Here is a 15,341-nt window from a genome sequence, read left to right on the forward strand (position 1 = left end):
ATTTATCTCAGATAAAAAAAAAAATAGAATTGCAGGTCTGAAGAGCATCTTTTCCACAATGTCTGTCAGTATTTCCATTTATTTTCCTCGACAAATCACCAACTGATGCATCTTTTCGGTAAATTTTGTTAAAAAATGTTCATAAAAAAGTATTAAAATGCAGGATCAGATGACGTCACACAAAAAGAAGAGAATGCAAAAATACGCCAAAAAAACGGCACATGCTTTTCTATGGTTATTGGTCATAATTTAACCAGAGTTGTTAAGTCCAAACTAGGTTTAGAGCATAGTCCTAGACTGTCCCAAAAAAATGTTTTTATCGAATTTTAGATTTTAATTTTAGATTAAAATTAGATTATTTTAACAAACCAACTGTCCCCTAAGACTACGTTCATGTTACCAGGCTTAAGTGACTCAAATCTGATTTTTTATTTTTATGGCTGTGTGAACATGCCAAATCAATTTTTTTCTAAATCAGATTAAATCAGAGTCTGAGTTTTATATGTGGTCCTAAATCAGATACATATCCGATCCACGGACATGGGACATGAATGTGAACGCTCAAATCTGAATTTAGGCTTTTTTTTTTTTTTCCTTTTACACATTGACATTAGCATTAGTGCTACGTGCTTCTCTCATACCCACACTGTATCTCTTGGTGCAGCTGTGCAGATATAGCTGCAAAAAAAAAAAAAAAAACAGCAAAAGGAAACCGCCTGACCTTTTTTCACCTCCTGGACCTAGCATGAACTACAGAGCAGCTGTTTACTCTCCACTCCAGCAAAAGATGCTCCACATATGAGCTGCTAACTCATCCATTTCCCTTTATAAAACGACGAGTCTCTCGTCTCTCTAATATGAGGGTTTTTGTTGTTGGTGAAGAAGGAGGCGTTTATACAGGTATCAATGTGCAGCATGTGAGACATTTCAGGAACAGATCTGTTCACATCACACACAGATACAGATCACTTACATTTACAGTGAATGTGAACCATCAAGATACACAAATCATATCCGAGCAAAATACTTATTATTGATGTGTGCATCAACAGAATTTCCTTAAAATTACCTGAAATAAACTGTTTCTACATTGACTTTCACTGAAAGTTAGTATTTATTTAAAGAAACTCAATTTTAAATAGCAGAAATAAATCCACACACACTCGGGTTTGTATTTGTGTTTGTAGCTTTATATTGAAATTTACGGAAGTATACACAATGCAACCTACACTATTACCATGTCCGTACGTACGTAATGTTGGATGAGAGTACATTTTGGCATGTAATACATGAAACAGCAGTTTGACATTTATGACAAAATTTCTTTTTAAAGCAACCAAAAAGAACAAAAAGGTCATTTTCTGGAACACAGTACTATTAGGCAACATTAGTACAGTTACCATGAAGAGGAAATAACAAAATAAACATGAAAAAAACAAAATTATATGCTTCTTATGTACAAGCCAGTGCCTCTTGGAATGACCCCATTATTTTTTTTCTTCTTCTCAGGAGACGAGGGTCTTCCTCTGACATCAACAAAAAACTCCAGCAAGCCGTTTATCCCATTATAAATATTCTGTAAGGTGCAAAACCTACAGAGTGTTCTTTACACACAGCGTCCTCTTTTAACTCACACACACACACACACACACAATCACACAGTCAATATTTATTCATTTATTCACTCGTATATTCATTCATTCATTCATTTACACACACACACACACACACATATATATATATATAGATATACAGCTCTGGAAAAAATGAAGATATCACTTCAGTTTCTGAATCAGTTTCTCTGATTTTGCTATTTATAGGTTTATGTTTGAGTAAAATGAACATTGTTGTTTTATTCTATAAACTACAAACAACATTTCTCCCAAATTCCAAATAAAAATATTTGGTGGAATAACCATGGTTTTTAATCACAGTTTTTTTTCATGCATTTTGGCATCATGTTCTCCTCCACCAGTCTTACACACTGCTTTTGGATAACTTTATGCTGCTTTACTCCTGCTAAAATAATTCAAGCAGTTCAGTTTGGTATGTTGGCTTGTGATCATCCATCTTCCTCTTGATTATATTCCAGAGGTTTTTAATTTGGTAAGAAACTCATCAATTTTAAATTCTCTCTTATTTGTTTTATTCCAGAGCTGTATATGCATATATACATAGTCAAAGGTTGTCAGTAATTGGGGCTACACAACACATTTTATATTACTGAAATGTATAGTAATATAAATTATAGAACTGTAACATTTCCTATATGATCAGTAGATATGATCAAATGGACAGTGACCAGAGTTTAAACCACATCATTATTTATATATATAATAATATATTTTGCTAGTATTGTGCAGCCCTGTCATCTCTGACAACCATGCACTGCGCTCACCGTTTCCCAGACGGTGTGTGTGTGTGTGTTTGAGTGCATGTATATATATATATATATATATATATATATATATATATATATATATATATATGTGTGTGTGTGTGTGTGTTCTTTCACTAGATTGTAGTGTAGTGTACGGGGAGATGAGCTCACAGACAGGTTAAATAAGTGCTTTGCTTTAGTATTTAGCGGTTTTCAGACTGGTTTAAGTTAAAGTAATATGTGCTAAAATGCTAATGCTGCTAACTGTGAATGAAGCCACTACATAGCTATGCTAATATGCTAATTGGTCCCTTCATCCATGTTAGACGTTAACGACATTAGCATTTCTGTGTGGATTATTGACTATTATTAATTATTATGCCTTTAAGGAAATGGGGTAAAGCATTTTTCAACCATTATATTTAGTAAAATAAATAAATATGTAAATATACATAATTATTCATTCATTGCTTGTTTCTACTGTCAGGGGAGATCTTATGATATATATTTTTTTTATTGAGCATGGATATGAGGATTAGATTTGATTGCATACATCCACAGATATATATTAGTGATGTCAGAACTCCCTAACTCACCTCAAAACTATTCGGTTATTGGAGCTCCACCTATAATCCCAAAGACACAGAACTGGAGGGGGGGCTATACACCCCCCAGCCCATCTCTGGCATCCTAGGATTAGGTATAGTGCCGATTAGTTCATGTTTATCTGCTTTATACAGCATTATAGAGTCACAGTTAGCAGTTTTTACAGTACTAACAGTAGTAATGTCTCTCAACTAATTATAAATTGACGTTATTATGCCATTATTAAACTTTACGGCACCACTTTAAAATAAGGCTCCTTTATAAAGGGTTTAAAAAATAGTCTACAAGGTTTATGAGTTTATTAATGCTAATAATTAGGTTGTAAATACATTATAAACCATTAATAAGTATTTATAACACATAAAACTTATCCTACTTTGTATTTTCTTATCGTCAGTATTAACATATCTAATAAAATAATAAAGTCAAAGAAAGTTTAGTTTTTTAATGTTATTTTAATATACATACAATAATATGTTATGATTATTTGATAGATTATTAATGTGGGTAGTTAAATTTAATAGCAGATATGTTATTGACAGATATGTGAATTCTGACTAAAGGAAAAGACAAAGTAAAATAATCATCCAGAAAAATATAAGGTTTAACAATTTAAATTAACATGGAATCTTTATTTTGCAAACAGGCCACTGTTCACTGTCCTGTGTTTTTATGTGTTGTAACTGCTTATTAATGGTTTATAAAGTGTGTACAACATAGTTATTAACATTAATAAACGCCTTTATTTTTTATTATAGATATTTATGAAAGTGGTACCAACTTTACTAAATGTGAATGCTTAAGAAAGTTGTAAATAACAATGAATTGAGTAATTCATTTGTAATATAATCACTAATAAAGTCTTAATTAGTGTCAATTAATTATTAATTAAGACATTTGTAAGTACTGATAATTAATGTATACATTATGTAAAGTGGAACCAGTATATGCATTAATTAAATCACCACATTAATTATATTACTGTATTAATTATAACATTTATCTCCATTTTTTGTCGATATTTTGTTTAATACATAATTTAAACAGACAAACTGTCCCTTACACTGCACCAAAATTTCTTCATGAATGGACCAATAGAAACTCTTCAAAATGACCTGAAATAAACTCTTTAAAATTGACTTCCATTAAAAGTTTAGAAGGTTTTTTCTCTCTTCTGTAAAGTTGCTGTTTTGGAGATGCATGTTTTTCATTGGACAGCGATGATATATGCCCATATGTTTGTGGACAGCTCTTCTATATAATTAATATAGTGCATATAATACGTATAGTCATTATCCAATTAAAAAACAAGTATCTCCATTTTTGTCGATTTTTAAAAACGTTGTAACTTGCAAGAAAAAAGAAAAAAAAAACTAAAAATCAACAAAAATGGAGAGACGTTTTTTTTTTATTGGACGGTGATGACATGCCTCATGGGTATAATTTTTGGGTTGAAAAATGTTTTTATTTTCCTTAAAAGTGAAGATGTCAGTCACTGTATAAGTAAATATTGAATAATTTAGGGACATATAAAGGCCTAGTGCTTCAATCCCCACCTTTCAATCCTTTGGTTCATTCTAGGCCTGTCCCCCTGTCCCACCCCCTACCTAAACCACCACCCCCCCCAACATGTCCCGCTACCCCCGGAAAGGCGTCCTCTAGTGGTGTGCAGAAGAAAAGGCGTTCACACTGTACAAAATGTGCTACTTTGCTGTGTCCTGTCTATCTCCCACACTTCAGACCTCAGCATACTTCCTGCAGAAACGACGTTCAATTGGTTTCGTTCAACAAATGAATCAGTTTCTCTGATTTTGCTATTTATAGGTTAATGTTTGAGTAAAATGATCATTGTTGTTTTATTCTATAAACTACAGACAATATTTCTCCCAAATTCCAAATAAAAATATTGTCATTTAGAGCTTTCAGACCTCAAATAATGCAAAGAAAACAAGTTCATATTCATAAAGTTTTAAGAGTTCAGAAATCAATATTTGGTGGAATAACCCTGGTTTTTAATCACAGTTTTTCATGCAGTTTTTTCTCCACCAGTCTTACACACTGCTTTTGGATAACTTTAAGCTGCTTAAGGGAGAAACTCCTCATTTTTAAGTGATCTCTTATGTTTTTTTTATTGTTTTCCAGAGCTGTTATATGGTACCATTTTAAAATAATATAGCTTTTTAAAGAAGTTAAGGTTGTAAATGCATTAACATTTAATAAGCAGTTACAACACATAAATAAAAAAGGCAAAACAAAAAAAGTCTTTTTGTATTTTCTATTAGTCCGCATAAATATAAATACTTGTTATTAATTTTATTCATTTAATGCTTTTTTTTTTAGATGTTTGTGTCAGTGTTTTACAGTATAAATTAAAGTAAAATCAGGTCATTGCTGCCCTCTTTATATATGTGTTGTTTATTAACTGTTTATTAATGTTTTTTTTTATTATCAACAATTATTCACAACTTGTTTAACAACTATTAATAAACTATTCATAAACCCTCATAAAGGAGAGTAGTGCTTTTAACGTGGTACCAAAAATATAATTATATATTTTTTTTCAATATTAAGAGTGATACACGGTTGGTGTAGCACAGTGGATAACACCACCCACTGCCAGTGGGCAATCACAACATGTGGAAGACTACGGTTCAATTCCCAATCAGGGTGACTGAATGCTGTGCTACACCAATAGGAGTCCTTGGGCAAGACTACAAACATATAATCCAAAAATGTACTGCAATTAACTAATCAATTAAATTATTCAATAATTAAACTGGACTAATTATGCTCTTTGTAATTAAACACAAAGTTGGGCCATATATGACGCCATATATATGATATGCTTAAACAAAGTTTAGTGTAGATATAATGCGCAAATTGATCGTGATACGATTATATATATTGTCATATATCATCATATTCCCCTCTTTTAGATGACTCTACGTGACGGTGCCTGTGATTGGTCGGATGTGTGTAGCTCAAAAACGTGAGCTCTAACGCTTGTGAAAATCGTTTCGCACGAAGTATGCTGAGGCCTTTCGATTCAAGCTACGAATCAAGCCATCGTCAGTTATTAATCACCATTAAATCACCATTAATTGTCATTAAATCAGCATTAATCAGCATTAATCAGCATTCTTGGCCACTCTCAGTCAACGGCACTAATCTAACTCATTTAGTGCGCTCAACATACTCTCAAAGTACTCAAACGCACAAGCATCCATATTCACACACACACACACACACACACACACACTCGTACACTAAAAGCAGACTATCACAGCCTTTTACACGACTACACAAATCTCTTCAGCTCACAACTGCAAACTCATTCCGTTGTATTTTTTGTACAAATGAAAGTCTTCATCAACCAAAGGAAATTAGAAAAGCTTTTTTTAGTTTCTTTTTGTCCAAAATAAGAAGAGGAAGAGGAAAGCTGTTAGTTCTTCGTACCTCTGCCGGGTTGAAGTGGAGAGTAGTAGAACTGGAGTAGAACAGTAGAGCTGGAGTGTTGTGGTTGTTTTTTTATATTAATATTAATAATAATATTTATAATTATAACAAGAAGAAGACAGTTCAGTTGAGTTCAGTCCAGACAGCCCCGCCCCTTTTTCTGTTAAACTATCAGTAGTATAAAGACTAGCGATAAAGCCTCCGCTCGCTTTATGTGTGTGTATAATAAGTACATCTGTTTTGTTTTGGGGGCTAGTAAACTTTTTTTATGGTTAATTTTCATTTTTTGTACAAAAAGAGGGAAATAAAAGAGGGAAAACTGAGAAAACAGAAAACTGTGGTTCGGTGTGGAGGAGCAGTGCAGGGTTATCAGCACCGACCTTTAGAGAGACAGAAATAGATAGAGAGAGGTAAGGGAAGTTAGATGGAGTGAATGGAAACGAGAGAGAGAGAGGAGGAAAGAATAGAATGATAAAAGGAGGAAGTGATGGGCTGCTGAGTTCAGGTGGTCTCCTTGCCCTGAGCTCCCGTCACCGTTTTAATGGAGCTTAAAGTGCGGTTGAACCAGGTCTTCTTGGCCGCCTGAACCTCATTCAGCGCCAAACCCAGGTGATGCTCCAGATCCTGCAACACACACACAGCACACGGTCACTCCATCCATCTCTCTCTTCTTTCATTCATTCTCCTTTTCCTCTAATCCTTCCTGAATGCATCAATTCATTCCCTGTTCTCAGGTCATACCTGACTTTATTCAACGACTGTCATTTATTTCCTGCTTCTTCAACTCCTTCCTTTCTTTCCTTCCTCAATTCCTTTCTGTGTTTTTATTCAGTCATCCCTTCATATTCCTTCTGTCGTTCAATTCCATCCAGCCTTTATTCAATTCTTTATCCCTTCATTTATTCCTTTCTTCATTTCTCAATTTATTCCTACCTTTAATAATTTATTTAATCTTGCTTTTCTTCCTGTCTGCATTGTTCCTTCCTTCTATCCTTGTTTGTTCCTTCCTTTCTTAATCATTACCCCTTGTTTCTCCTTCCAGCCTTGTTCCGTTTATCCTGCCTTGTTACTAACTTCCTACCTTCCTTGTTCCTTCATTCCTACGTCCGTGTCCCTTCCTTCCTTCCTTCCTTCCTTGTTCTTAACTTGCTACCTTCCTTGTTTTTTTCTTCCTGCCTTGTTCCTTCGTTCCTTTCTTCCTTGTTCTTATGTCTGTTCCTTCCTTTCTACCTCGTTCGTTCGTTCCTTTCTTCCTTTTTAGTTCCTTCCTTATTTCCTTCCTGCCTTGTGACTTCCTTTCCTTCCTTCCTGCCACCATCCCTTCCTTGTTTCTTCCTATATGCATTAATTCTGTAGTTTATTCCTTCCATCCTTCTAGTCATTTCTATCTTTTTTATTCCTCCATTTCTACCTGACTTTGATTTATTCCTGTCTATCCTCCTTCTTCCACATTATGTCTTCTTTCCTGCTTTTATTCATTCAATACTTCTGACTCCACTGCCTTTATTAATTTCTTCCTTCCTTTATGCCTTTATTTATTAAACCGTTAATGTATTAATTTCTTTCTCTATTCCTTTATTTTCTATTTGAAATATATGATACAACATGATATGTTAAATGTATAATTATTTACTAATTATTATGTATTATATTTAAATACTGTAGAACCACAGAAAATCTGTTAGGTCAATCCGACCACAAATACGCGGATCAGTACACAGAACTATTTCAATTTAACACACATGCATACAAACCCCATTTATACTGGGCGGTAGATGACGCTGATGAGTTGCAGGAAGATAATGAACAGATGATGATGATGATGATGATGATGGAGGTAAATTAAAGGTAAATTAAAGGTGAGGTGTGTATCTGTACCTGTATTTTGCACTCTGCCTCCACCAGCTGTAGTTTGGTCTGGGCGAGCTCCAGCTCCATCTCTCTGAGCTGAGCCTGCAGAGCCTCCTTCTCCTCATCCGCCTCCTCCACCTCACTGCCCTCCTTCTGAACGCTCACCGCCTTCAGACGCCCCTCCTTACTGAAGAGACCGCTGCACTTCTCACACCCCTCCACCTTCAGCTACACACACACATATTACATATACATACACTTTATTAACATAATAGTGTGAATAGCAATATTTTATAGAAATGTAAATATATTTAAAAAATATATTTGTATATGTGCCAAAATAAAAATAATGTCTCTGGCCGCTTTATACAGCAAAAATTAAGAGACCACTTCCGTTTCTGAATCAGTTTCTCTTATTTATAGGTTTATGTTTGAGTAAAATGAACATTGTCGTTTTATTCTATAAACTACAGAGCTTTCAGTCCTCAAATAATTAAAAGAAAACAAGTTTTAAGTTTTAAGACTTCATAAATCAATATTTGGTGGAATAAACCTGGTTTGCAATCACAGTTTTTTTTCATGCATCTTGGCATCATGTTCTCCTTCACCAGTCTTACACACTGCTTTTGGATAACTTTATGCTGCTTTACTCCTGGTGCAAAAATTCAAGCAGTTCAGTTTGGTTTGATGGTTTGTGATCATCCATCTTCCGCTTGATTATATTCCAGAGCCGTATTTCTGAACTTGTGAACTGGTGTGAGTGTGTGTGTGTGTGTGTGTGTGTCACTCTTGCTCAAGTGTTTCCATTACGCTCTTTAGATTTAATGGCAATTAGGATCACACCTACACAATTACACTCATGTAAATGCATAAGGTGCACATGGAAACCCTTATACTCCCACACACACACACACACACACACACACACACTTCAGTGCTACAAGTGTGCAGTTTGTCCTTGATCCTTCCTTCGTTTTATTCTTCCTGCCTTGTTCCGTTCTTCCTTCCTGCATTGTTCCTTCCTCCCTTCTTTCTTTATTCTTTCTTCCTTCCTTCTTTATTCCTTCTTCCTTCCTTCTTTATTCTTTCTTCCTTCCTTCTTTATTCTTTCTTCCTTCCTGTTTCCTACCTACCTACCTACCTTAATTTATTCATTATTGCATTACACTCTTTAGATTTAACAGCAATTACAATCTCTAAACTGAACTAAACACACCTACACAATTACACACACTCCATGTAAAAGCATAAAGTGCACATGGAAACCCTTATACTCCCACGCACACAAGCGCACACAAGCGCACACACACACGCACGCGTACACACACACACACACACACGTTTCAGTGCTATAAGTGTGCAGTTTTGTCAGCAGAGCAGAAGTAAAGCATCATCAGGGTTTTAAGAGGGGAAATAATATGAAGCAAACACACACACACACACACCTCTCTCTCAGCACATAATCTGCCTGTGTTTTGTGTCTTGAGAGGCTCGCTGTTCAACCACTCTGTATGTGGAGAGCCCATCATCATACACTCAAGAGCCTCTCCACTCAACACTCACCTCATTACACACACGCACACACACACTTTTATAGTATCAATGAGAATTCTCCTAAATTGTGAGAAATGCATTATGACTGAAGAAGAGATTTATTTATTTACCATTAAACACCTTGAAACCATTTAAAACCAACATTTTAAACACAGTGTTTATTTTATTTATGATTGATTATGGCTTTCAGCCAATAAAAATCCAAAAATCAGTGTCTCAGAAAATTTGAATATTATATAAGACCAATCAGTGCTTTTGGCAGTGTGAAAATGAAATCTGCATCTACATAAAAGTTGTTATCAGCAGAGGGAAGCTGTAAGATATGAAGTGCTGTAAGATTTTGTGGGAAAACGAAACTGCACTGACTTTAGACTTGATAATAAAACACAGTGGACCAACAGCAGCAGATGACATGTCTCTCCAAACCATCACTGATCATCAGTAAATTTTACATTTCATTTAAAGGAAATCAAGGGATCAGAGTCTGGAGGAAGAGTGGAGAGACACACAGTCCAAACTGCTCAAGGTCTAGAGTGAAGTTTCCAAAAATCAGTGATGGTTTTATGGAGATGCAGATTTCATTTTCCAGCAGGACTTGGCACACTGCCCACACTGCCAAAAGTGGTCTTATATAATATTCTAATTTTCTGTGAGACACTGATTTTTTTGGGTTTTTATTGGCTGTAAACCATAATCATCAACAATAAAAGAAAAACACTTAAAATAGATCACTCTGTGTTTAAAACATCTATATAATAAATGAGTTAAAACATTTTTTAACTGAATTATTACTGAAATATAGGAATTAGGAAATACTCACCCTGATCTTCTCCAGCTCTCCTTTGTTGGCCGTCTGCTGCTTCTCAAGCCGTTCGCTCAGCTGAGAGCAAATCTGAGACACAAAAGAAACAGAAATATGCATAATGTTAAAACACTGGCAGGTAGAGGTGTTATCCACTGCGCCACACCTTCATGATCAGTGGAGCTGAAGTAACGAATATTGGGGATAAAATAAATGAAGGGTGGTCATAATGTTTTGCTTGATCTGTGCATGTCTCACTGATTTCTGTTTTTTTCTTATTAAGTCTCTTCCTCTTCTTATTTATTCCAGTTTTTACAAAAGATGCTATTTTTTGCATGTAGTCAGTTTGCAGGTTAATTTGTGCGCATGTAAAGTGGTGCTAAGAAAGCAGACTTAAATATAACCAACAATTATGGAGGTGTCTGGAAAAAAAATCACCAAGGGGAAAGAGAAATGTGAGAGAGTGAAGTGGAAAGAACACAAACCTGATTAAGAAATTCATTTTAAATTTTAAGTTTGTCTTTTACTTTTACTGTTTTTAAATTAATTATTACAAGATTTCCCACCCTTTCCTCGGGCCGGGTCGGGCTCAAGAAAATGATCTGTGAAAGGCTGTTTTTTTATTTTTTTTGCATTTGTTTTTGTACTTCACGGCTTCTCCGCTGCTCAAGCCGGCCAGTAAATTACTGTTTTTGTGTTTTCGCGCTTAGGCTGTTTGCTTAAAAACAAATATTGCTAATTATATTAGAGCAGAGGAAAGTCATTGTTAATTTTGTTAATGTTGGTCTGTTTTGGTTTAGTGATTGTGCCGTGCATTGCTGTATTACTGATTTTTTAATTTTTAATAATGTTTTAATTAATTATTTTTTTTGCTTATTTATTTACTTTTTATTTTTTACTTCTCATTTCATCATTTTTATAATTTTACTTTATTTTTACTATTATTATCTTTTTCGTTATTATATAAATTCTTTACTTTTTATGTGTCAACATTTTCCTTTATGGTCTTTTTTTTTTTTTAGATTTTCCTATTTTCCCCATAAAATCTAAAATATAATAAAAGTTTATTTAAAAATTGTATCTCTTGTATTTATTTCCCTACTATTTCTAATTTAAATGTTTTCAATCGCTTTTAAACTGAAATGCTCATCTGCACTGTAAACAAACGTAACCCTCAATGTACTCCCGAATGAAAATAAAGATTTATTGATTAAAATGGTTAAATGGTTAAGGAAAAACGTATTTAAAATATATATTTGAATACTTTTTAAAGCATGAAAACATGCAACACTGTGTGATCGAATTATACACAAAGATACAGAGTTTTAAATATGACGAAATTGGAATAATATAGTATTGTTTATATTATACCTTTTTTACACAAATTAGAAGTAGTACAAAACATTTTAATAAAGTTTAATTCTTTACACACAATCACTTTAACATAAAGATAAAGTTCACCAGCTATTCTTTTATGCAAATAAGCTGTTGCTGGCCTCGCCCCATGTTTATACTTTATAAGTATACATTATCTATATAATTAATACATCATCTTCATCTGCTGATTTGCCACAAGCAGTCAGTCCAGATTCCGCCCTCAAACGAAGTCTGTGTACTGTCTAAAGTTCACAACCAGCAGACAGAAATGGTACATCTTCAACTGATCTAGTGGGCGGGGCTCTCGCGGGTGTTGACGGGTGAGGGGTGGAGCCAGGGTGATTCTATACAGGTGTTATTTTCATTGGGACATCACAATAAGGGTGGAGCATCCATATGCTCTATAGAAGCAAATGATTCCTGACATTAAACTCCTTCAGCTGCTTCACAAAAAACAGATGGAAGGATTTTTTTGGAGCGTGAAATGTTTATAAATGTTTATAAAAGGCACACAAAAAGTGAATTTCGCTTAATATATCCTCTTTTAAATATCGTATCGAGGACATCATTAGTGCTTAAACAACACTGATTGAACCACTACGGGGACCTGGACTACCCACCTAAAATTACATTACCAGTCTAATAGAATAGATTATGGCAGGACTCCATTTGGAACCTCTACAACTCCTACAAAGGTTGGGACATCTGGCAGGTTATGTTACACATGCATTACATACTACATACTACAGCGGTTGAACAATGAAACTGAAACACCTGGTTTTAGACCACAATAATTTATTATGGTGACGGACAGTTCTGATGGAAACAGGAGAGTTGAGGTACACATTGAATTCTGCCGTGATTTGGGCAGCCGTGGTTTTATGTTTTTTGGATACAATCCTGGTTAGCGTCTGAACATCCCTTTCAGACAACTTCCTCTTGTGTCCACAGTTAATCCTGTTGGATGTGGTTGGTCCTTTTGGTGGTTTGCTAACATTACCCTGGATACCGTGGCTCTTGATGCATTACAAAGACTTGCTGTCTTGGTCACAGATGCGCCAGCAAGACGTGCACCAACAATTTGTCCTCTTTTGAACTCTGGTATGTCACCCATAATGTTGTGTGCATTGCAATATTTTGAGCAAAACTGTGCTCTTACCCTGCTAATTGAACCTTCACACTCTGCTCTTACTGGTGCAATGTGCAATTAATGAAGATTGACCACCAGGCTGCTCCAATTTAGCCATGAAACCTCCTACACTAAAATGACAGGTGTTTCAGTTTCATTGTCCAACCCCTGTACTTCTGTATGTGTAGCTCAATAAATACGGGCAATATATCTTTATTCGTTAATCGTTTCTGATTACTTTTATGTTCCTTATAGATCTTCTAATATAGGACTATATGTCTTGTAGCTGAACACTGTGACTTGCTGTTTCATATGATAAATATCTGCCGTGTGTGTGTTAGTGTGTTCCCTGTGTCCTTTTTTTTTTATGTTCATGTGTGTGTAGCTCTATTAGTGTGTGTTTGTGTGTATGTGTGTGTGTGTGTGTGTGTGTGTGTAACCTGTTCTGCTCTGAGGAGCCCATTATCACACTGGGTATGAATCACACTGTCAGCAGCCCCATTAAAAACAGCTCTACAGGGACGTGAGAATAACTATTTTTATAGAGCACAGCTCACACTGTACTAACTCTACTACACTCATCAGTAAGGCTGGCCCGAACAGCGTTTGTTGCGCTCCGGAGATTCAGCACTGATTGGTAGCGAATATTTGAATATTCATTTTTAAAAAGACGGATTAAAAATGGATTAAAGTACAAAAAAAAAGCAACTCACGGTCCCCTTAATTAATCCACTGCCAAATTTTCCACAGACTCCCGGCTCTCACTCTTTTCTCGGGCAGGGTCGGGCTCAAGAAAATGATCTGTGATAGGCTGTTTTTAATGTTTTTTTTTGCATGTGTTTTTGTACTTCACGGCTTCTCCGCTGCTCAAGCTGGCCAGTAAATTACTGTTTTTGTTTTTTCGAGCTAAGGCTATTTGCTTAAAAACCAAAAACAAAAAAAAGTATTTTATATTCTTAAACATTGTTAATTATATTAGAGCAGAGGAAAGTCATTGTAAATTATGTAAATGTTGGTCTGTTTCGGTTTAATGATTGTGCTGTGCATAGCTGTATTACTGATTTTTGTGTTTTTGCACTTGGGCTATAAGCTCAAAATAAAATAGTTTGTTTGTTTAGAAATTATTTTATATTTTTAAAACATGTTAAATTATATTAAATTAGAGGAAATTCATTCAGACATCATTCTTGTAGGCTAGGTTTTTTTGCAACTGATTTAGCCCCCAATGTTGCCACATTACTGTTTTATCATAAAAAAAAAATAATAATATATATATATAAAATCTTCTGTTTTACTTTTTATTGTCATAATTTACTTTTTTTTATAATCGTGGGGTTATTGAAGGTACTTAATTTTTTTGTTATTATTCTTAGTTAGTTATTTGTTTATTTATATTCGAATTATTTATCTCTTTATTTATATTTTATTGCTTTACATTTAAGCCCGTCCACTTGTTCTTTTATTTTGAATTATTTTATTTTCTCTTAATTAAATCCTATATTTTTTGCTTGTTTTTCTAATGCATTTACCATTTGATTATTATTGTTTTCTTTATGAAGTTCCTTATTTTAACTTACCTGATTCAATACTTGATTTTAATTTTGATTTCAATTTATTTTTCAGTCCCTTTAAATTGTAAATGCTCTGCTGCATTAACTGTGGACATGTTTTACATATCTGAGAAAAGGAAATTCATTTATTAAATGGTAATGGTTTTACACCACAGTGTTGTTATTAAAACATCTCTCAGAATGGAGTCTAATATATTATTAATAGTACGGTACTCAGCATTTAATCCAACACCTGGTTTGATAAATCTATGATAAATCATGATAATTTAGGTGAGCTGCTGATGGAATCGAACACATTCACTTGATTCTTCTTTACTTTTAACCACCTGGGTCTTTCTGCCCCTATAAAAACAAATCCATCCATCTGTTTTCTGTGAATCAGCAGAAAGATTTTGGAGCCAGTAATCATGAGTCGTTTGGATGGCCCCTCCCTTATTGTGACCCCCTTAGTGTATCCCTTATAAAAATAAGGAAATGTGCTTAGAACCAACCAGGCACCACCCTTCATTCGTCAACCCCCTACCAGAGCCCCGCCCACTAGATCTGTTTAAGAAAAGCCATTTCAGTTTGCTGGTTGAGAACCTCGGACAGTACACAGCAGGATTAGCCAGCAGA

The 15,341-nt window shown here is 34.6% G+C and overlaps 1 protein-coding gene across 3 annotated transcripts in view; it reads right to left on the minus strand.

Annotated features, from left to right (window-relative positions):
* Positions 1 to 1,168: 1,168 nt before the first annotated feature.
* LOC103040039 (rab GTPase-activating protein 1) overlaps positions 1,169 to 15,341 on the minus strand; it is a 177,277-nt gene continuing 163,104 nt past the window's right edge. For all 3 annotated transcript variants that reach the window (XM_022680953.2, XM_022680952.2, XM_022680951.2), the window contains 3 exons: positions 10,668 to 10,739; positions 8,321 to 8,521; positions 1,169 to 7,066 (listed from right to left, as the gene is read on the minus strand). In XM_022680953.2, the coding sequence (XP_022536674.2) occupies positions 6,944 to 7,066; positions 8,321 to 8,521; positions 10,668 to 10,739 (396 nt within the window). In that variant the 3' untranslated portion in view covers positions 1,169 to 6,943. The remainder of the gene's footprint in view (positions 7,067 to 8,320; positions 8,522 to 10,667; positions 10,740 to 15,341) is intronic.

This window comes from Astyanax mexicanus, chromosome 20, assembly GCF_023375975.1.
Source record: "Astyanax mexicanus isolate ESR-SI-001 chromosome 20, AstMex3_surface, whole genome shotgun sequence".
NCBI classification, from domain to species: Eukaryota; Metazoa; Chordata; class Actinopteri; order Characiformes; family Acestrorhamphidae; genus Astyanax; species Astyanax mexicanus.